Here is a 23,816-nt window from a genome sequence, read left to right as displayed (position 1 = left end):
GAATCCCACGACAGCTTTACAAAAAAATTCCCCCCCCTGAAAAACCAATGTGGCCACTACAAGTACACTAATTACAATACCAATGGCTATTTCTATAAATATGTATATTTTTTAAATTTCAAATAATCCAATTAGAAACCAACTTTATGGCTACCATCCATTCTTTAGATATTGCCTACATTATTCTCAGTAGAGCTTTTCTTTCCTTTTTAATGTGAAAGTCTCTGGAAGACAGGTGCTGACTTAAACATCTATGGGGTAAGCATAAGAAATACTTTAAAAGAGGTAAGTAACATAGGTTTTATTTCTCATGCCAACTGTTTGGTAGTTCTTGTCTAGTCGGCAAACTACATACAGCAGTGGGCCACTCGCCTCACAATATGTTTTTGTAAAGTTTTTTTTTTAATTGGAACACAGCCAAACCATTTCTAGATGCAGAGTCTACAGCTGCTTTCAGGCTATTCTGTTGAGCAGTTGCAACAGAGACACTCTAGCTTGCAAAAAGCCTTAAGTATTTATTATCTGGCCCATTTTGGAAAAAGTTTGCCAATTCCTGTCCCAGAAGAAGATTCTCTTAGTGGCCAAGAACTCAATGATCAAAGAGGAAACTCTGACATGGGGTGGGGGTGGAAAAGGAAAGCACCTGTGCGCAGGATATTCTATCCCTCCTATGTACTAACTGTTGTTTGGCAGTGATAAAGAGGAGTATACTGCAGTTTAATATGCTGGTGTTTCTCTTAGATACTCCAGAATAGTAAAATACTGGTGATGTTAAGATTTGGCTTATTAGAAAAATGTCCTTTTCCTAAAATTTTTTTTTTCTTTTTAGCTTAATGCTAAGTTTATGACTGTTAACTTAGTACTCTTTAGGCAGTAAAGATCATTTTTCAGTTGTGTATTCTTCAGTCTGAAATAGTTGCCACAATATGATAACAACATACCATAACCTAGAATCAATCACACATAAACTATTATATCATTTGAATACAAAAGTGACATCACATTTGCAACAACAGCGGCCAAAGATTATGATGTGACGTTAAGTGATATTACTTCTCCCTCTCATTCAAAACTCCCTAAATAAGGTTAGAACTAAGAAAATGAGTTATTTCTATATGGCTTGAGGAAGTCCATTAACGTAAATAAAACGAAAGCTAAAGCTCTAGAAATTTCCGTAATTTATCATTTTTTCCCCAGTGATATTCAATAGAACATTTGTGGTTGGGGAAGAGTGTGTTTCTCACAGTTCATATCCATCAAGAACATACGTTTCATTTTCAGCTCCATTGGTCTTGCTTTTCCGCTGTTTCTGCTCATTGGTTGCTGGAGGGGCCTGCCCCATGGCAGGAGGTTTCCGCTTTGCTAACATTTTCCGTTGTCTTTCTATTTCTTCCCTCTGAGAATTTATCCTTTCCTGTTGCCTAGAGATATGAAAGATGTGGCAAAAAGAAAGATCAAAAATTTTAACGCTGCCACCTGCATATCTAATAGACATTAGAAAAAATAAGCCCCTTTAAATCAAGCAGAGATCTGATTTTATCTTCAGTTTGAAAAAACCAAATAATTGATGGTAGGAAAGATTTTTTAGAGTGAATCTGTGCTTTAAGACACTGTTTATGATTATTCTCTGAGTGTAAAAATGGGCAGGAAGGAAAATTACCAAATTTCTACTGTGAGCTTATTTTCTGACTAAAAAGGAAGAATTTCCTGACTCCTTTTTTAACAGTTAAGAAAACAACTCTCTGGTATGAAACCATTAAAGAACTGTATTTATGTAAAACAAACAAACAAAAAAGTACAACAGGTTCAAGTGACTTTATTTTCTATTTGGATTAAAGTTTCCTCAAATTATATCTGGAAAGATACAAATTTGAACGATGCTAAACAAAGTAAAAAAAGATTTCCATTTATTCTAGTCTAAGTGACCCGTTGCCACCCCTAGGTCATTCCTACTCACAGGAAAGGCATGATGAAGTCTTGCAACTAGTAGAAACTCCTTCAAGAATGGTACATTAAATGAGTAAAAAACATATATTCGGATTCACCATTTATTTAACAGACTAAAATCTTTAAATCACCTATCATAGTTGACAGCCAAATGCTAGCTCCCTTCTCCTTTAATACACTTCCATCTCCTTTTCTTGATCCAATCCTCATTTTTGTAGAACGACAGAATCTATTTTTTAACCTATTCTCAAATCAAAGGTCTTCTACCCTCTTCCCTGAACACCGTAGTTGTGGGCCTCTAGACCTTTTCCAGATTCAGTTTATCTTTCCTTGAAGAATGGCAACCAGAAAAACAAGACTAGACTCCAGGGTAAATGCCCGTAATAGAGCTTATGCTGCCGTAACTATAAGGGCAATACTGTAAGCAAGATTAGCCTACTCTGAGTACTGCCAATAACCACTCATTTGAAAATACAATTCTCTTGGCTGGGTTACTGATTAGATGTCAATTTAACAGCAGAATGGAAATTTTAATTCAAGAATTTTCTGCTTGTCTAAAGAAATACCCTTTACGCTATCATTAGAAATATGCCTTCCCCTCCAAAATGTATGTATAAGAATAATTTATGACTCGAAAAAATCCTGGATTGAGAAACAGAATCTTTAGGTAAAATCACAATCCTTCCTCTGACTCAATGGATGTCCTTTAAAAAAAAAAAAATTTACCTTCTTGCAACATGAGTTTCCCAATTAAAAAAAAAAAAAAACGGTTAAAAAAATCTTCAATTCATTTCTCCCCTATAAGGGGCCATGAGTAAACATACTCTGAACTCTCTGGAAATAACCAGACAATATATAGTTTAAACTATAAACTACACTGGGCTAGTGGAGTGCTGAAACATTTTGTCTTTGAAGAATAAATGCTTTAGAAGATTGAGATTTCAGCAATCAACTTTATTAAACATAAAATGAAACTGATTTTCCATTGTTGTCAGGGAGAATCCATAAATTGAACCTTCACAGGTTATCAAGATAGGAGCCCCACAGCCAACATATATAAACTGTAAACAAGGGTACACCGATGCCGAAACATCTTTAGGGCGTCTTCAACTATACACTGTAAGACTGCCTTGACATGAAAAATGATTTCCCAGAGATCAATAGTATATATAATAAGGATTCCTACATTAATTCCTGATGTCCTTGAAACTACTTACCTATTTATACTTACAAATAAAAGTTATCTGAAGATAGTCTATCAGTGATATTTCATTATAGTTTATTTTGGGAGCACAAGTCTGGACTACGTCAATAAACTATAAATTCTCTTAAGAATCATGTCTTATCAGCCCTTCTATCTCTAATATATATATGATAGCGCCTTTTATACAGTTGAACCTTAAATATTTCCTGCATTCCACCAATTTTAGACTGCTTGCTCATCATCACCCATGGAAAGTGTACTCATACTATCTTTTACGGAAGTATTAATGACCTAATAAGTCCATCTCACTCAAATTTTAACAACCCTATTTAAAAAGCATTGCCTGTAAAAGAAAACAAGACAATCAGCCTTAGGCACCATTACAGGTTAAACCATGTCGCCCAAAAATATATGTGAAAGTCCTAATCCTCAGCACCTCAGATTGTTACCTTTGTAGACAGGGTCATTAAAGATGTAATTAGTTAAGATGAGATCATACTGGAGTATGGTGAGCCCTGAATCCAGTATGACTGGTGTCCTTATAAAAAGAGAGGAGAGGCACATAGACACAAAAGGGAACACAATGGAAGCAGAATTCAAAGCTATGATGCCGCAGCCACATAACACCAAAGAAGGATCCTCCCTAGAGGCTTCAGAGGGCAGAAGAGATTTCATCTGAGACAAGGTAAAAATAAAACAACACATAGATTCTGTCATTCTACAAAAATGACAGATGGCCTCCTGAACTGTGAGAGAATAAACTTAGGTCGTTTTGAACCATTTAGTTTATGGTATTTTGTTATAGTAGCTCAAAAAAAAAATAAAATAAAAATAAAAAAAAATTAAAAATAAAAAAATAAAAAAAATAAAGAAGAGGAAGAAAAGAAAGAATTCAGACCCCTTCAACAACAAAACTGTATTACTGACTCCAACCATATTACACGTAACTAGTAGAAGGTATTTAAAAACAATGCACAGCCCTGACTGGTGTGGCTCGGTGAATTGAGCACCAGCCTGTGAACCAAAAGGTCACCAGTTTGCTCCCAGGCAGGGCATATGCCTGGGTTGCAGGCCAGGTTCCAGCTGGGGGCACTCGAGAGGCAACCAAACATTGATGTTTCTCTTCCTCTCTACCTCCGTTCCCTTCTCTCTAAAAATAAATACATAAAATCTTTTATAAAAAAGCACATATCTTCACCAAAATTTATTTTAGTAGTGATGTATAGACAGTGCCTGAATATACCAGATAAGAATTCTTAAAGATTCCCAGAATTTCATGAAGTTCTGTATCTACCAGGAACTGTGAAATGGTATGAACTACGTAAGAGAAAAGCTACAAAATGCCAAAGAAGGACCCTCCCTAGAGGTTTCAGAGGAAGCATGGTCCTGGCAACACCGTGATTTCAGATTTCTGACAATTCTGATTCTTTTAAGCTTTAATGTAAAACTCATTTGTTATTCCTTTGATTACCTGTTAAATTTTCTTAGGATATCAGCTCATTCTCTACACTTCTTTACATATATATGACTAAAACTGACTGTAACCACTGAAAAAGAAGACGCCCCAATCAGCATGGCTCAGTTGGTTAAGCGTTGTCCTGCAAAATGAAAGGCTGCCAGTTTGATTCGACATCAGGGCACATGCACAGGTAGTGGGCCCGGTCCCTGGCTGGGGTGTGTGCAAGAGGCAGCCGACTGATGTTTCCTTCACACATCAATGTTTCTCTCCCTCTCTTTCTTTCTCCCTTCCCTCTCTCTAAAAATAAATAAATGAAATCTTTTAAAATAAAAAGATGACTACCACTAACTACTAGGAATATTAATGATGACAATTACATAAGGAAGAAAAAAAAATCAGAACAAGAAGAAAAAAGAATCCAAAAAAAAACGAGGATAGTGTAGACAGCCCCTGAGACAACTTCAAGTGTTCCAACATTCATATCATAGAGGTGCCAAAGGAGAAGAGAGCAAGAAATTGAAAATCTATTTGAAAAAAAAAAGGAAAGAAAACTCCCTAACTTGGTGAAGGAAATAGATATGCAAGTCCAGGAAGGACAGAGAGTCCCAAACAAGATGGATGCAAAGAGGCCAACTCCAAGACACATCAGAATTAAAATGCCAAAAGTTAAAAATAAAGAGTGAATCTTAAAAGCACAAGAGAAAAGAAGTTAGTTACCAATGGGGGAGTTCCCATAAGACTGTCAGCTGATTTCTCAAAAGAAACATTACAGGCTAGAAGGGGTTAGCAAGAAATATTCAAAGTCAAGAAAAGCAGGGACCTATGGCCAAGATTGCTCTACTCAGCAAAACTATCATTTAGAATCAAAGGGCAGAAAAAGAGCTTCCTAGGCAAAAAAAAAAAAAGAAGAAGTGCATCATCACCAAACTATTACTATGTGAAATGTTACAAGGACCTATTTAAGAAAAAGATAAAAACTATGAACAATAAAATGGCAATAAAAAAACATATATGTCAACAATTGAATCTAAAAAATTAAGCAAACAGAACAGAGAGAGAATCATGGATACAGAGAGTGTTTTGATGGTTGCCATATGGGAGAGGGGTATGAAAGAATGGGTGAAGAGGTGAGGAGATTAAGAAGTACAAATAGGTGGTTATAAAATAGCCATGGGGATGTACAATACAGTACAGGAAACGGAGTAGCCAAACTTATACACATGACCTATGGACATGAACAATGGTGTGGGGACGGCCCGAGGGAGTAGGGGGTGCTGGGTGGAGGGGGGATGGGGGGAAAATTGGGACAACAGTTATAACATAATCAATAAAATAGAATTTAAAAAAAATAAAATGTACCTGAAAAAAATTAAAAAATAAAATTGTGGAAAAAAAGACTTTAAAAATCCAAACCAACTTACCAATTCTCAATTTAATCATCATAAATAAACTCACTTGATAAGGTTCTGGAAAGCATAACCATCTGTCCACTGTTCAGTAAAAGAGGCCCCGTGTCGGACAGTGGTAAAATGGCCCAGTCTCAAGCGGTCTTGCATGCTCTTATCTCTACATGCCATCTTCTCTTGTTTTGACTTAGGGAAAAAAGACAAATAGAAAGTAATTTCATTTTCCTATGAGAACTCAATTAAAAGATCCCCAGTATCTCTGACATCAATAAAATAATCTACTTCACTTTTGTCAGTGTTCCATTTTAATAACATTCCAAAGATTTCAGCACATGTAACCACCAGTCTGTCTCAAACCTGTACCTTATAATAATTTCATTAGTAAGTACTGCCACCTTAAAGTTTTCAATATAAGATAATTAAGTACTAGGGATGTAATCTAAAATAAAACTTCCAAGAAAGGGTTACTAATAACTATTAAAAGGTGTAACTTATCAACTAAAGGTCTTAGCACAAATAACACCCTTTTTTAATACATTAATATCTTTTATTACAAAATCATAAGCATGTAATTCTGTAACATAACAATATCACACTCAAGCACACCACATGACATTTTAAGGGAAATGTTCAAATGGCTGTCCATCTTGTGCAAGACATTCACATACCCTACCAACCACACTCAATGGCATTACCCTATATATAGGAAGCATCAGGCAATTAATACATGAAAGTATATTCCAACTTAATTATTTTCCAGTACAACGCACTTGATTATCACATTAGTATATGCATACATTGCTCCAAATACCATCTCTGAAATGCAAATGTAATTAACTATTGCTAAATGTTTCTAATAGTAATAGAATTCACACTTCAACTAATACAAAAATTTAGGGGACCAACACCCCAAGTAAATTCAACTAAAACAAGCTGTTTCCATCCAATCAACATCACACTGAAAGCAAGGCACAACCAGAAAGAATGTCCCAAATTATCACTCTGGATGCTTGGTTCAAGTGTCTACACAAGAAAGAACTCTAATTGTTAAACTGTAGGTCTTTTCCTAAAATGCCCTAGTTTGAAATATTTTCATCTCAGGTAAGGAATAAGGACCCACAACAATGACACACACCAAGCACTTTACAGAGTATCCTGGCCACTATTCACCACTTACCTTTTCTATAAGGAGTTTCTTGCTCATTGTTACACATCGATTTAATCGTTCTTTGTATTTCTCTAGCATCTTTTGTTGTTCATCAATCTGCCGTCTCAAATCACAGTTGGCCTTCAATGGAAAACAAAATTTTAATTACCTCCAAAGAAGATTATTTAATACAAAAGCAATTTCTAGAAATGTCTGAGGATCATTTTTGTTGTTAAATCAAAAGCAAAATTAAGGATCAAAGAACTATATCTTTTATTAAAAAAAAGGTAAATACTTTATTCTCCCTTAATATGCTTGAATCACCTATTTATTAAAGATGAATTGTTACTAGAAGTGAGCTTGTTTTTCTATTGATCATATTTTACTCCTCCCAAAAGGAAGGTACAGCTAAATCTAGCACATTACATGTGCCCCAAGTGTCACAAAAGGGAAAAAAAAAAACCACCTATGATTAATGAGATGTTTAAAATATATATAAAGGGTGATTAAGCCCTGGCTGGTGTGGCTCAGTGGATTAAGCACTGGCCTATAAACCAAAGGGTCGCCAGTTCAATTCCCAGTCTAGAGCACATGTATGGGTTGCAGGCCAGATCCCCAGTAGGGGGCGCGCAAGAGGCTACCACACACTGATTATTTCTTTCCCCCTTCCCCTCCCTAAAAATGAATTTTTAAAAAAAAGGGTGATTAAGCACTACCAAAAATATTATAGAATAAAAAACACATACAGTTCTTTTATGTTCAAATGCTCTTTGTTTTTTATTTCTTGTTTCTAAAGAAAGAGATATGAATTTACATCATGCTTCTTACCAGAGAAGCCAGGCACACCCTGCCCACATAAGACAAAACTAACTAGTTGAATACATGGTCCTGATTCAAGAATGTCAGAATGTAAATACACAGTTAATTTAGCTGTGGCCAGAAGGATGGGATAAATACTTTGAAAAATTCAAGCCTCCTACAATAACAGAGAAGGAAAGAACCACTAACCCAATGTCAATTTTGACTTGCAACTCCTGAATTTATTCTGGTGTTAAATAAAAGTACTATTTTGGCAAATAAATGGTACTTTATAATAACTTGCTTGACTTCTGAAAAAAAAATCTGGTATTTCCCAATCAAATAAAATAAGCATTCTTGAAACAGTAAAAAGCACAAATGGAAGATATTACAGCACACTCAATTTTTGAGACTTTTCAGACTTCATTTTTAAAGTGATCACAGTACAACAGCTTCCATCTCCAAATCTCTGCTCTCCCCATAAGTGTAATTTCTTCCTGTTAGTTCTTCTTACAGAATTATATGAACCACATTATCAAAGGCAATGTGTAAGTACATTTGGGTAAATGTGACTAATTCATACTAAAGAATCTGCAAGCTCAAGATTTTGTGTAATGTTTATACAAAATTCAATCTACTCTGGGAAAGTGAGATTCCCTTGAAATCTGTAAACAAATGTATGGTATCAATAAATCTCTGGCAGCTTATTTAAAATTTTTAAAACTCTTAAATTTTTGTGCTTTCTAACACAAAATAATTTTGTGTTCAGGTTTAAAATAGCACCTGGCCAGCAGCCTCTGATGCAGCCTTTCCCAACATCTCACTAAAATAGCAAAACTCTAGAAACAATCCCTGCCTGTAAAAGGGGATGTAAAGACCACTGGTCATGTTCCTTGTCCCTTCAAATCAGAAACAGAAGTTCTAATCCTTTTGTGTCTTCCTTTTTGACATATCCATTCTTTTGGTATTGCTCTACAGCCAAAGAAAGAAAAAACCTTCAGAAAACAAGGGAGAAGAAGAAGAGTAGTGGTGAGTAAGGAGAGCATATTGCTTCCTGGAAAATGAAAGCAGACATTTATATATATATTTTTAAGATTTTCTTTATTCTTAGAGAGAGGGAAAGGGAGGGAGAAAGAAGGAGAGAAACATCAATACAAGTGAGAAGCATCCATCTGTTGCCTCTCACATGCTCCGACTGGGAACCAGCCCGCAACCCAGGCATATGCCCCAACCGGGAATTGAACTAACGACCTTTCTCTTTGAAGGACAATGCCCAACCAACTGAGCCACACCAGTCAGGGTGACTTCTTTTTTAAATCCAAAAAGTACTAAGTTACGATTCAAGTGTTTCATATACTCCATCTTCTCAATCCTTTCCCCCAAAATTGTAAGAGAAAGCTTATTTAGAAAGTTACAAAGGTAACAGAAGTAAGCCAGCTGGGCTGCATGATGTCAGGAAACAAGTTACAGAAGAAGAAAAGAAAGGCCCTTGAAGCTTAGGAGAGAGAAAGGCAAAGGTAACGTTCCTGGAGGAGAGACGAGTAGGAATGGAAAGGTGCAGGTGTGCTTCAGAGGGGAAGAAGACGCCTCTTCTCAATCTTAAGAGTCAGGAGATAGAAGTACAAAATGAGTCCGTGATCCTTTCTCAGCCCAGCAGAGCCACTCTGGACAAAAACCTGCCAGTACTGGAACTGGGCTAGGAGCTTTTTAAATCCAAAACATATCTAATTATAAATCTTGGCAATTCAACCAGTACCCAAGTGAACACAAACAGGAATAAGAGCTGCCCCAAGCAAATATATATACTAACAATGAAAGATGGACGTATTCAGTCTAAATGGTACTCTCCTCATTCAAAGACTGAGAAAAGAAATAAGCAAAAAAAGGACTAAAAATTTTTTTCTGAATTAAAAAAGGGAACATTAGTTTGAGGAAGATAAAAATGATCTTCCTACAGAAATCAAAAGAACATTTTAGAATACTGCTTATCATATACCATAAAATACAAAAGGATGTGGTGTCTATGAAACAGGAGCCAAAAACCATAAAGGAAGTATAGGATGGGAAAACAAAGTGAATTAGAAGCTTCCGGGGAAGATGACGGCACTTGCATGCTCCCTCCACCACAACAAAATTACAACTAAACTACAGAACAACCATCATTCAGAACCACCTGAAATCTAGCTGAAGAGAAGCCCTATACAACTGTTAAGAGGAGCAAAGATGCAAAATGGGCTGGTCCCACAACCACATGTGGCAGATGAAAATCAGGAGGAATATCTCAGCTCCAGAGGTCCCCCCTTGAAAAGCCAGGATTTCTACGCCCCCTAGCTCAGGGTTCAGGTGCCAGGAAGAGAAGTCCCCATAACTTCTGGCTGTGAAAGTTTTCTGGATAAATGAGACAGATGGCTTCTAGATCCCCAGGCATTCCCCTTAAAGGGCCTGTGCACAGACTTACTCAGACTAACTTGTTCTGAGCTCCAGCGCTGGACAGCAGCTTGAAAGGTACTAGCGATATAGTGTCTATATCCCTATAGAGGAGGAACTGAAGTGTCTGGCTTAAGGAAGAGGACTGGAGGGGCCGCTTTCTCCCAGGCAGAAATGCTAGCAGAGGCCACTGTTTCTTTGCTGAGCCCTCCATGCACAGAGCCTGCAGGTGGGCACCATATCTGAGTCTCCATTAACCTGGCTAAATTTTAAGTCCTGCTCCTGTGATTCCCTGAGACCCCCGCCCCCACCCCCCACCTAACTTTTAGGCCCACCTAAGCCACCTCCAATTGCATTTCCATACAAATGGACTGTCTTGGCTCATGGTGTGGACTTTCTTAAATTCTCTCAAAGGTCCACAAACCCTAAACAAGCAGTATCTGGCCTCTGCATGCTCTGCACATTTTGCTAAGCAGAGATATGAATTTCCATCATGCTTCTTACCAGAGCACAGCACTTGCAGCAGCCGGCCTCAGTTCACAGCCTGGCCTTTCTCCAGCACCTCTAAGCCCAGCAAAAGTGGCAACTATCTGCAGATTGAGTTGTAGCTCACGTTGGGTGGCCCCAGGCAGGGCACAGGCAGTGGAAGACTTTAGCCTGCACCTCCCAGGAGGTCCCAGAGCCAAAATACCCAGTGGAAAGCTTAAGACCACACAAGAGCACCACCTAACCACCTCCACAAGTGACACACTCAAGAGGTAAATCCAGTAGACACCAGAACACTGATGAATCAAGTCCTGCTCTTAGGGTGGGCCCCTGCACAGTAGCTTCTCTGCTGTAGTCTTGGTCGGTGCTTGCAGCCCATCAGAACAGGGGAGGGGTGGGTCTATCCCTCCCACTGATATGCCAAAAGCAATCAACACTCAACTGTAAAAAGAGGGTACACATGGCTTATATAGTGGGGAGGGGCATGCACACCTGGAGCACCCAGGTCAGGATACCAAGGCAGCAAGACCAGAGACATAACAGCTCTACCTCATACACAGAAACAAACACAGGGAAGCAACAGAAATGAGGAGACAAAGAAACACGTCCCAAATGAAAGAACAAGACAAAATTCTCAAAAAAGAACAAAACAAAATCGAGATAGGCAATGCACCAGATGCAGAGTTCAAAACACTGTTTATAAGAATGCTCAATAAATTTAGTGGAGGAATAAACTCAACAAAGAGATAGAAAACATAAAAATGGAGGAAGAAAACATGAAAAAAAGACCAGTCAGAAATGAAGAATACCAGTAACCGAAATGAAGAATACATTAGTTTAGGGGGACAACATTGGGTGTATGGACATTTGCATCATGGGGGTGCCAGAAGGAGAGAAGAGAGAACAAGAAATTGAGAACTTATTTGAAAAAAAATGACAGAAAACTTACCAATCTTGGCAAAAGAAACAGGCACACAAACCCAAAGTACAGAGATTCCCACACAAGATGAACCTAAAGAGGCCCACATCAAGACACGTCATAATTAAAATGTCAACGATTAAAAACAAAGAGAACCTTAAAAGCAGCAAGAGAAAAGAAGTTAGTTACCTACAAGGGAACTCCTATAAGACTATCAGTTGATTTCTCATCAGAAACCTTGCAGGCCAGAAAGGATCAGCAGGAAATATTCAAAGTAATGAAAAGCAAGGATCTACAACCAAGATTACTCTACCCAGCAAAGCTATTACTTAGAATAAGACAGATAAAGAGCTTCCCAGACAAGAAAAAGCTAAAGTAGGTCATCACTACCAAGTCAGTAATAAGCAATGTTACAGCGTCTTCTTTAAGAAGTAGAAAATTAAAAATTTTGAATAACATGGCAATAAATACACATTTATAAACACTCTTAAATGCAAAAGGATTAAATATTCTAATCAAAATATACAGAGTGGCTGAATAGATAAGAAAACAAGACCCATACTTATGCTGTCTATAAGAGACTCGCTTCAGATCAAAAGATGCACAGAGACTGGAAAGCAAAGGAATGGTTAAGATATTTCATGAAAATGGAAATAAAATAAAAAAAGAAGCTGGGGTAGCGATACTTTTACCAAACAAAATAAGACTTTAAAACAAAGATAGCAAGAGATAGAGGAGGACCCAGCATTTTCATTTCTGGGTACTTGTCAGGAAAAAAAACAAAACATGAAATCAAAAAGACATATGCATCCATATGTTAACTGGAGCATTATTTATAGTAACCAAGATATGAAGCAACCTAAGTACCCATCAATAGATGAAGGAATAAAGATGTGGTAGATACATAAAACGAAATATTACCCAGCCACAAAAAAGAATGGAATCTTACCATTTGCAACAACATGAATGGTACCTAGAGAGTATGGTGCTGAATAAAATAAGTCAGAGAAAGACAAATTTCATATGATTTCACTTATATGTGGAATCTAAAGAACAAAATAAACAAACAAAACAGAAACAGACTCAGAGAGAATATTCTGACAACTGCCAAAGGGGAGGAGGGCTGGGTGAAAAAGGTAAAGGGATTAAGAAGCACAAATTGGTAGTGACAAAACAGTCACAGGAATGTAAAGTATAGCATATAGAATATAGTCAATAATATTGTAATAAATATGTAAGGTGCCAGATGGCTACTAGATTTATTAGGGTTTTTACACTTTGTAAGTTACATAAATGTCTAATCACTGGGTTATACACCTAAAACTAATATAATATTGTATGTCTACTGTAATGGAAAAATAAAAAATTATTTTTAAAAAGTACATTAAATAAAAAAGTGGGTAAATTAAAAATGTAACTAATTTTGCAGACTCAAAACTCACATGAGCTACAGTAAATAGAAAATATATGGAAGACAAATGTCTAATGAGGTTCAGAAGAGAAAGGCAATCATATTAAACGAGACATAAAATGATACAAATAAAGACTAGAGAACAGGCTCCAAGCTGGAAACCAAGGAGAGGCCAACATTAGATGGAAAAAGGCTAAACTCAGGCCTTTTCACTGGAGAAGAGAAAAATGTGAGTCAATTTTACTTATAAATCAGCCATACTTATGTACATGTGCATTTATACATGTATTACCGTGTATTTCCAGAAAAAATATATAGATCCATGTATAGATGTGCCCTAGTAAAATTTTTTGAAGTACAAGAATAAAGTGGGTGGGAAGGAGCAGGGAGAAGGACTTATAGTCATCATGGAAAACAGATTACGGTGCTTGTCCCTTTGGTCATGGCCTTCTCTGAAGCAATAAATGCCAGAAAACTTGAAAGCGGGTATTTGTGTATGTGTGCACATGATCCATAAATCTTACACACAGTGCTATCTATCATATGAGACAGTACAGAAAATTTAAAAGGAAACATCCTTCTTGAGAAACAATTACTTAAAAATGTTTTCCAGTCAATCAAGAGATAAAATACAAAACAAAAAGTATGATTAAAAAAGAAAAAACTGCCAATGAGCTTTGAAACCAGTTTAACAAACATATGTAAGTAATTATAATAAATTTGGTCATAAAACTGCCTATAAATATAAGAATTATTCTTCTATAAAATATTTAAAATAATTTAGTAGTAACAATCTAAAACATTTTACTCATAAAGATTGGCTTACAGTTTAGATATATGCTATATTTCAGGTTTTATATAGGAGGGAGTCAAATACACTATTTCCGTATATTTTGATAATTACAGAAATAAAGGTAAAATCTTTTGGAAGGGAGACCATCACAGATACAGTAACTTTTATTATTTTTGCTATTAAATAGAACCTTTTATTCAAATAAAGTCTTACCCAATAAGAAAAACTAAAGAAAAAAAAAGCAAGGCAGCAGCCCCCTACTCTGCTGTGTCATCAGAGCCCTACAGGTTCTTCTACGGAATCTTTAGGGCCCCATGGAGCCAGTTTGAAAACCACTACATTAGTACAAATAAGACTCAAACTTACCCCTTCTAAATCACTGGAGAAGAGAAAAATTTGAGTCAATTTTACTTATAAATCAGCCATTCTTATGTACATGTGCATTTATACATGTACTACAAATGGCTTAAAAATTACTAAAGGAAATGTATCAAATGTTTCATCTCAGTTAATGTAATTATAAGTGCCATATTTTTTCAGTATTCTCTATAAATTTTTTTAATAAAGAGCAGTTACTGCTTTAACAATAAAAAACACTTCTAAAAAAATTTAAGAATGGGTCTGTCAATATGCTAAATTACATATTAAAATATATATTTAAAATAGCATGATATATTTTCTAGTGATATATTTTTAATTTCAGATTAGCTATTTTAAAAATTTCTAAGTACAAAAAACTTTAGATGAATAGGTTGTAAAAGATAAAAAATACAAAACCCAGGCTGTGAAATAGTTTTAAAATTCAACAATATATGATTTCCAATTTAAAGACAGTGCTTAGAGTACAGGTTTGACCCTGGTTGCTACTCAGATTAAAGGAAAATATCCAAATGTTTATTATTTAACTTCTGTTCTTTGGTGATCTTTGGCTATAGTAACTATCTCTATGATACACACATGTTCCAAATACACATAACATCAATCAGTGCTTGTATAAAATCTTTTACCATATTTTAATACTTACTCTTAACAAATCATCTATTCTTCCCTCCTTCTTCTCTAAGTCAGAATTCTTACTGTTTTCTAGTGCAGAGATTTTTTCTATTGTGAGGTCAGACTAGAGAGACAAAAACAAAATTTAAGGTTAGTCTCAAAATATTACATGCTGTCATATTTTTCTCGTTACTTTTCGGAGGGGGAGGGGCAGGGAGGGAACACACTTGCTAACACAAATAGCCTGGAATCAAATGGCTCAAGAAATTAAATCTCCTTTCCTCATCCCATTCTTTAAGCTTTATATTCTGCTACACCTGCACTTCAAAAACATGTTAACACTGGAATCAAACATATGAAACCTCAAATTTCTATACACTGAACAATACAGAAACATAATACTTTAGAAATGAAAACTAACTTTGAAAAGAGACATGACTCAAATCTCTTAAAGAAAAAACATGCCACCTAGTGGAAATAAAGAACAACTAGAAGGGGAGCGATCTGAATGCTCAACTTAAGTCTATTCAACTGTTCAAAGGCTGTTAATTCAAATAAAATTAAAATCTGCTCCTGAGGGTTGTACAGCTTTTGAGATTTAAGAAATTTGCACAGATTGTCAAGCATCCTATCCTAAAGGCAGCACAGTGCCAAGAAAACCTAGAATACTATTTGGCTAGCTCAGTATCACAAAATAGGATATATCCACTACCCTTTTCAAATCATATCTTTGAATGTTCACAACATTCCCTAAATTAAAAAGAGTTTCTGAAGACTACTTAAGGAGAATATTATGTTGGTATACCACATGTTAAAGAAGTTTAGCTAGGTCTTACCAAATGAGCAAGTACAAGGAATAAATTAAATCCTTTCATAAAGTAATGAATTACCATTCGTTGAAGCCTACTGTGAGCACTGTCCTAATAAGCATTTTATATCCATCATTTGAGAAAATCAGAATCAACCACATTATTAAAATCATCACCAGAAGATATGTTTACTGATTTTAGAAAGAAAAAAAGGGGGAGCGAGAGAGAAACATCAATCAGTTGCCACACCCCCAAACCCTCTGTACACGCCGCAACTGGGGATCGAACCCGCAACCTAGGTATGTGCCCCAACCCGGGATCAAACCCACAACCTTTTGGTGTATAGGACGACGCTCTAACCAACTGAGCCACCCAGCCAGGGCAGAATCAAACACATTTTATAGATGATTTGTACTCAAGAAAACTGAGGCCCAAAAAGATAAAAGTGTAAGGTGCAAAGACAGAATTTGAACTCAGGCCTAGAGGTCTCCAACAAGCACTCTTTCCTCAACAGTTCCACTGCAACATACCAAAGAGGAAAAGAAACACCTCAAAAAGTTAAAATGCCTTCCAAAAGACTTGAAGTACTCATAATGCAAGTTCTGAATACAATGATACAAATAATGAGGTGAAATTAGAATTAAAGGGAAGACAATGAGAGGGCTCAGATTTTATTTGTGTTTAGCATTTATTCCTAAGCAGATCTGTGCCTCCTCTGTTTACCAATCACCAACCTACCTGGGTCTGTCTGTGCTGGATGGAGATCTGTTTCTGGGAGCTGCAGGAATGCTCTGTGTTACCAGATCCTGTAGAAGAGGGACTGTTTTGCTGAGCCTGTAATAAAGGTATATTACCAATCACAAGAAAGTTTTGCATCTTTCTCCACAAGTATTTGTTTGAATGCAAATGAATAACTATAAAAAACGAACTCTAATGAAAGTCAGAAATCAGGGCCACGTAGCCCAGAAAAAGTAAAATAATTCAAATGAGAGGCAAGGCTAGACATGGTGGCTTGGATCATGTTCCTGTAAATCGTTTGAAGTATCAAATGCTTATAAATTTTTAAAAATATGTAAATTAGAGAAAATTAAGTTATTTCTGTTATAACAGGCCTTTTTCACTTGTATTTCAATATGCTTTTTTCAGAAAAGGCTGGTAAAGCATCCAATGCACAGGGGATGCTAGTGACTCTAGGTAGAAAGGACTGTGAACTACTATTGAGAAAACAGTAGTCCCCCTTATCCACAGCTTCAGTTACCTGTGGTCAACCACGGTCCAAAAATATTAAATGGAAAATTTCAGAAATAAACAATTCGTAAGTTTGAAATTGCGCACTGCTCTGAGTGATGTGATGGAATCTTGCACTGTCCCACTCAGGATGTGAATCATCCCTTTCTCCCGTGTATACATACTGTAGGCACTGCACTCTATTAATCACTGAAGGGCCATCTTGACTGCTGCAGTATCGTAGCGCTTGTGTTCACGTAACCCTTACCTTACTTAATAATGGCCTCAAACAGCACAAACAGTGATGCTCACAATTCAGATAAGCCAAAGAGAAGGCAAAAAGTGCCTCGTTTAAGTGAGTATGTATAGGAAAAAACGCAGTACCAACACTATCTGTGGTTTCAGGATCTACTGGGCGTTCCGGAACATAAAAGGAGGTCTACTAGTAGTCTCCTAAATCCACAAACATTATCCATGAACACACACTGGTCCAAAAACCCAGGTTAATGTCTAATAATATCACTTGCTTACTCTGACTTTTATACACAATTTATAGGGCATTCTAAGGCATTTTTAAATTTAGAAGGTTTAGGACTTAATATGGTTCAACTATTCAGGAATATACAATTATTATACTCCCAAAAGTCCCTTTAAAAACAAGATGGCACCTAACAGCACAGCACAACCCATCACAGACATAATTAGGAAATACTGGATAGTCTGAAGATTATCGGCTAATGGAATATAATAGTACTATCTCATCAGAGAATGTAGTGTTTTTCACATGTGAATTTTTCTGATACTTTATGTGTTTCTTTTCTTATTCATTAACAGATTAACAATGCTATATACATCATCTACTGAGCAACTACTATCAGCTAAATTCTCCACTGTCATGATCACAGGTAATCCTTACAAAAACCTATATGATAGTTATTATTTCCATTTATAGATAAAGAAAATGCAAATCAGAGATACTAAGCACCTATGTGGGATCACAGAGCTAGAGAGTGGGAGAGTATCTGAGGGCAGTACGCATCACACTAACTGCTCTCCCCAGCCACAGTAGAACGAATGCCTCTCGTTAAGTTACAGGTAATTATAACCAGGCCACTAGCAAGCTAAGCACTTCATACACATATTTATATTGAAGGCTCAGAACAGCCTTGTAAGGTAGGCAACATGATCTCCATTTTTATTTATTCATTCAACAACTACTCGTGTCTCCATAGAATATTCCCATAGAGTACTCCTGTGTCTCAGCGCTGCGCTAGCTGCTAGAAACACAATGACCAAGTAAAACAGAAACAAAACTCACAGAACCAGTCATTACTTTCCCTTAATAAAGCTTCAATCCAAAAGAAGATTTATTAAGCAACTCAATAAATATTTGTTGAAATAAACTGTTAATGAACAATCACATAATAAAAGCAAAATTATAATTAGGATAAGTGCTCTTAGAGTATGTAACAGGATACATAACCTAACCAAGAGAGGCAGGGATGAGTTCCTTGAGAAAGTGATATTAAAGTTTGAAGGAAATAAGCAAAGAGAGACCATAGGTCAGTCCAGGTAGAGAATGTGTACAACAAGGACCCTAGAGGAAGAGAGAAGACTGACATGGGGATCAAAGTAAAGAATGAGGAACCAGTCTCAGAGAGGTTACTCAACACGCACGCACAGCCCAAGTGCTGCAATTATAGCCAAGTCTAGGAGAGTTCAATAACTGAAAATGTTCTCTACCCTTTCTGCAATGTGACAAATCTAATCTTTTCTTATTGATTAAGGGTCATCATGAACCTCTAGTATTATACCGCACTACGATATGAGCTTTATCTCCTTCAGTTATCATTAGATTGTTCTACCAATCTTCTTTTAAAATCTGTTTCTAAACAAATTATGACCGTTGGAATTATATTTTTAAGAGCCAAATAAGAAGCACATGACTGACTAAAAGGTTCTTAGATAAATTTCTAGATTTTGATAATGCATCTTGCTAAAATGCTTTTTTACATGTGCTCATTTCTGATTCTAGGTATTCTTCCAGCAAACTAAGGGTGCTAGAATGTGATTCAGTGGGATATTTCCAAATTAAAGCTTTCTGTAAAAATATATGAATAAATAAATAGCCTAATGATAAATAAAATGAAGTTAAGCAAGTGGGACACAGGTTAGGAGGTAGAGCAAATTCTCATGAAAATATAAACAGTCCTTTCAAAAGAACCTTCTGTGCCTGATCCTGTGTTAAATACTAGAAATGCAAAACTGGAAACAGAGAGCTTACAGTCTGTCTCCTAACATGTCCTTGATTACCTCATCATGACCTAGGGAAATAAGAACAGAAGTCTTTGGCCTTGCTGAGGTGCCACTGCACTTGTAAATTTAAGCTAACCCCTACCTCACTAACCATTCTCCTTAGACTTCTGTTTCCTTTGTTCCTGCTCTAAAAATATTGGTTTCTGAATCATGATGACAGGCTGGATCTCTCAAAGGCATACTGATATGAAGATATTTTTAAATGAAATCATAGTAGCACTAAGACACAAGGGAAAATCAAGATCAGAAAACTTTAAAAAACTTTGAAACTTTAAGAAACAGGTGTAGTTGGGATCAGATTGATAAGAGAAAGTGAAATAAAAAATTCACAGCTTAAAAATCAGCAAGAAAAAAGTAGGGTCTTTTCAAGAGAGCTCCTGCAAAACTCCATGTTAAGGTTTACATTTACAAAAACCAAAAATGACCCATTGGACAATTACCAGACCTTTAAAACCTATATGGTCCAATACAGTCCCTTTTGACCTGTGCCTCACACCCTGCATACTGAGGGGTCTAGATACTATGGCCTCTGATCCCACGATTAAAGCACAAGAACAAGTCTCTTAAGAATAAAATGTTTTAAAACATAAATATTTAAAAAATAAAAATATAAGTGGGTCCAGGTGAGGGCTCCTGAAGTGAATACTGCATCTTAAGGAAAAAACAAAGTATAATACCCCAGCCTTCCGCAACTGATATAATAAAAAAATTCACTAAAAGGAATGAAATAGTTTACCCATCAAAATAACGCCTTCCTTATTTTGATGCTTGCAGACGAGGTCTTTCTGCCAAGAGTTTACCAGTTACTTACAGAGAAATCACAGTTAGCCCTCTGGCCATTAACGGGGAGGGCTTCCTGATAAGCAGTATTATGCCACTACAGAGAAAAATCAATACCAACAATCTATATTAATCACCCTAATCCTTCACTCAACAAAAGCTACATTCACATTTTCAAGAAAACCAAAAGGGAAGATCCAACGTGAAAAAAGCAAAACCTAACCCAAGAGAAAACAGATAATTCAATAAAAAGAACTTTAAAAATAAAGTATGTTCAGAGAAGGCCAACAAGATATTACACCTATAAAAATGAAAAAGCAGCAAAGAATATGAAAAATAAACCTGGTAAAATAAGATGATCAAAAATTTAAAAACTGATGTCCTGGCTGGTTTGGCTCAGTGGACTGAGTGCCGACCTGTGAACCAAAAGGTCACCAGTTCGATTCGCAGTCAGAACACATGCCTGGGTTGCAGGCCAGGTCCCCAGTTGGGGATATGTGAGCATCAACCACACAATGATGTTTCTCACCCTCTCTTTCTCCCTCCCTTCCCCTCTTTCTAAAACTAAATAAATAAAATCTTTAAAAAAAATTAAAACTGAATAAATGAATTAAATAACAAAACAAACATAGTTGAACACAGTAACCAGGAGGACAATGTCAAGAAAATCTTCCAGAAGATAAAACATGAGTCAAACAGAACATAAAACAAAAGTTAAGAAACATGAATAGCCAGAGACTACAAAACTACCTGATAGGCTTTCCAGAGGGAAAGAAATAATCAAAGAATAGTAAAAATGCCATGGCCAGGTGGCTCCATTCATTGGAGCATCATCCCGCGCACCAAAAGGTCATGGGTTGCATCCCCTGTCAGGGCATGTATAGTAGGCAACCAACTGTTGTTTTTCTCTGTCTCTCCAAAAATCAGGAAACATATCCTCAAGTGAGGATTTTTTTAAAAATTGTAAAGTAAAATAAAAAGATAAGTTTTAATAGTGAAAAGGCCTACCATACGATAAGCAGCATTAGTGGAGAAAAAAGATAGTGGCTATCTTCACTATCTTTTTTCTTCACCATCTTCACTATCAGTGGTTAAACTTCAGGAACAAAAAGATACCATATGATCATCTCAACAGATGAGTAGAAAAAGCATCCAACACCCTTTCATGATAAAAACACTCAACAAACTCAGAATACAGGGGAACTTTCTCAATTCCCCACAAAAGCCATCTCTGAAAAGCAAACAGCTAACATAATACTTACTGTATAGAAAAAAAGCTTTCCCCCTAAGATCGGGAACAAGACAAGGATGCCCACTTGAACCACTTGTATTCAACATTGCAATAGAGGTTATAGCCAGGGCAATTATGCAATAAAATATAACAAAAGGCATCCAGACTGCAAAGAAGTAAAACTATCTCTAATCGCAAATCGCATGATATTGTATACAAAATGTCCTGCCAAAATAAAATATTAGTACTAAAACACAGGTTCAACAAGATTGCTAGGTACAAGGTCAATACAGAAAAATCAATTGTATATTCTGGCAATGAGCTATCTGAAAATAAAATTAAAATGATTCTGTTTTCAATAGCATCAAAAAGAATAAATACAAACAATTTAACAAAAGAAGGGCAAAATCTGTACACTAAAAACTGCGAACATTGGTAAATATTAAAGAGATCTAATTAAAAGGAAAGATATCTCATGTTCATGGATTGGAAGACACTATTTTCACGAAGTCAATATTCCCCAAAATGATCGATAGGTTCAGCACAATTGTTATAAATCCCTGCTGTTTATAGAAACTAAAAAGATGGATTATTTCCCCAGGCAAGGGAAACAAAAGAAAAATATAAACAAATGGGACTACATCAAACTAAAAAGTTTCTGCACAGCAAAAAAAAAAAATCATCAACAAAATAAAAATACAGCCCACAGAATGAAAGAACATATTCACCAATACATCTGATAAGGAGTTACTATCCAAAATTTACAAAGTACTTACAAAACTCATACCAAAAACGCAAACAACCCAATTAAAAAATAGGCAAAGGACCTGAATAGACACTCTTCCAAAGAGGACAGACAGAGGGCCAAATGACATGAAAAGATGCTCAACTCATCATCAGAAAAATGCAAATTAGAACCACAATGAGATACCATCTCACACCTGTCAGAACGCCTATCATCAATAAATCAACAAACAAGTGCTGGCAAGGATGTGGAGAAAGGAGAACCCTTTTGCACTGCTAGGAATGCAGACTGGTGCAACCACTGTGGAGAGAAAGAAATTAAAAATGGATCTGCCTTCTGACCCTGCAATCCCATTTCTGGTAATATATCTGAAGGAACCCAAAAACACTAATTTGGAAGAATATAAGCAACCGTAAGTTCATGAAGAAGCACTATTTACAGTCACCAAGATATGGAAACAGCCCAAGTGTTCATCAATAGATAGGTGGGAAAAATAACTATGGGATATTTACACAATGGAATACTACCTTGGCAGTAAAAAGTACGAAATTTTACCATTTGCAACAGTATGGATGGACCTGAAGAACATTATGCTAAGTGAAATAAGCCAGTCAGAGAAAGACAAATACCATATGATTTCACTCATACGTAGAATCTAATGAACAAACTAAGCTAACAAGGAAAACGGGAACAGACTCATAGATGGAGAGCAGAATGACTGCTAGTGGGGGTATGGAGATTAGGGGGTGGCAGGACTGAGTAAAAAGGAAGAAGGACTCATGGACATGGACAACAGGATGGTGACTGCTGGTGGGAGGGGAATATAAGGAGACTAATAGATAATGATAAAATACAAAAAAAAAAAAAGAGCTAAACCTAAAATTCACATGGAAATGCAAGCCCACTGCTAAAACAATTTTAGAAAACACTAGGTTGGAGAAATCAAACTTCCTGATTTCAAAACTTACTTACTACACAAAGCTACAGTAATTAAAACAGTGATGGCAGTGGCGTAAGGACAGGCATGTAGAGCAATGGAGTTGAATTGAGTCTAGAAATAAACTACGTTTACATTCAACTGATTCTTGACAAAGGCGCTCAGACAATTCAATGGAGAAAAAAAGTATTTTACAAATGATGCTGGGGCATCTTGATATGCACATGCCAAAGAACAAAGCTGGACCCCCTTTCTCACACCATACACAAAAATTAACTCAAAATGTATCACAGGCCTAAATAGAAGAGCTAAATGGGCACTAAGAAGAAAATACAGGAGCAGATTTTCACAACCTTTCGTTAGGTAAAGCTACAACACTAAAAACACAAGCAGCCCTGACAGTTGTGGCTCAGCTGGTTGGATCTTGTTCCACAAAGCAAAAGGTGCTGGTTCCATTCCCAGTCACTGCACATGCCTGGACTACGGGTTCAGTCCCTGGTCAGAGCGCATGCAAGAGGCAGCAGGTTGATGTTTTCTTTCTCACATCGATCCTTCTCTTCCTCTCTCTTTCTCCCTCCCTTCCCCTCTCTCTAAAAATAAATAAATAACATCATTTTTCAAAAGCATAAGCAAAAAAAGAAAAATACCACAAACTGGACTTTTCAAAATTAAAAACTTTTGTGATTCAAAGGATACCATCAAGAAAGTAAAACAATAATGGGGGTAATGTAGATAAACATGGTACTTGCCTCCTCCCACAACCACATCAAAATTACAACTA

At 36.4% G+C, this 23,816-nt stretch overlaps 1 protein-coding gene across 4 annotated transcripts in view; it reads right to left on the bottom strand.

Moving 5' to 3' along the window:
- TLK2 (tousled like kinase 2) overlaps positions 1-23,816 on the bottom strand; it is a 108,630-nt gene that overhangs the window by 28,649 nt on the left and 56,165 nt on the right. For 3 of the 4 annotated variants that reach the window (XM_054574903.1, XM_054574902.1, XM_054574904.1), the window contains 5 exons: positions 16,538-16,633; positions 15,022-15,114; positions 7,194-7,304; positions 6,066-6,202; positions 1,269-1,421 (listed from right to left, as the gene is read on the bottom strand). In XM_054574903.1, coding sequence (XP_054430878.1) covers positions 1,269-1,421; positions 6,066-6,202; positions 7,194-7,304; positions 15,022-15,114; positions 16,538-16,633 — 590 coding nt within the window. The remainder of the gene's footprint in view (positions 1-1,268; positions 1,422-6,065; positions 6,203-7,193; positions 7,305-15,021; positions 15,115-16,537; positions 16,634-23,816) is intronic. The other variant, XM_054574905.1, reaches the window with a different exon arrangement.

The sequence above is a fragment of the Pteronotus mesoamericanus genome, unplaced genomic scaffold (genome assembly GCF_021234165.1).
Source record: "Pteronotus mesoamericanus isolate MK-2021 breed Mesoamerican mustached bat unplaced genomic scaffold, CSHL_Meso_final contig_269, whole genome shotgun sequence".
NCBI lineage: Eukaryota > Metazoa > Chordata > Mammalia > Chiroptera > Mormoopidae > Pteronotus > Pteronotus mesoamericanus.
Note: the sequence above shows the minus strand (reverse complement) of the source record. Positions and strands in the feature narration are given on the sequence as shown.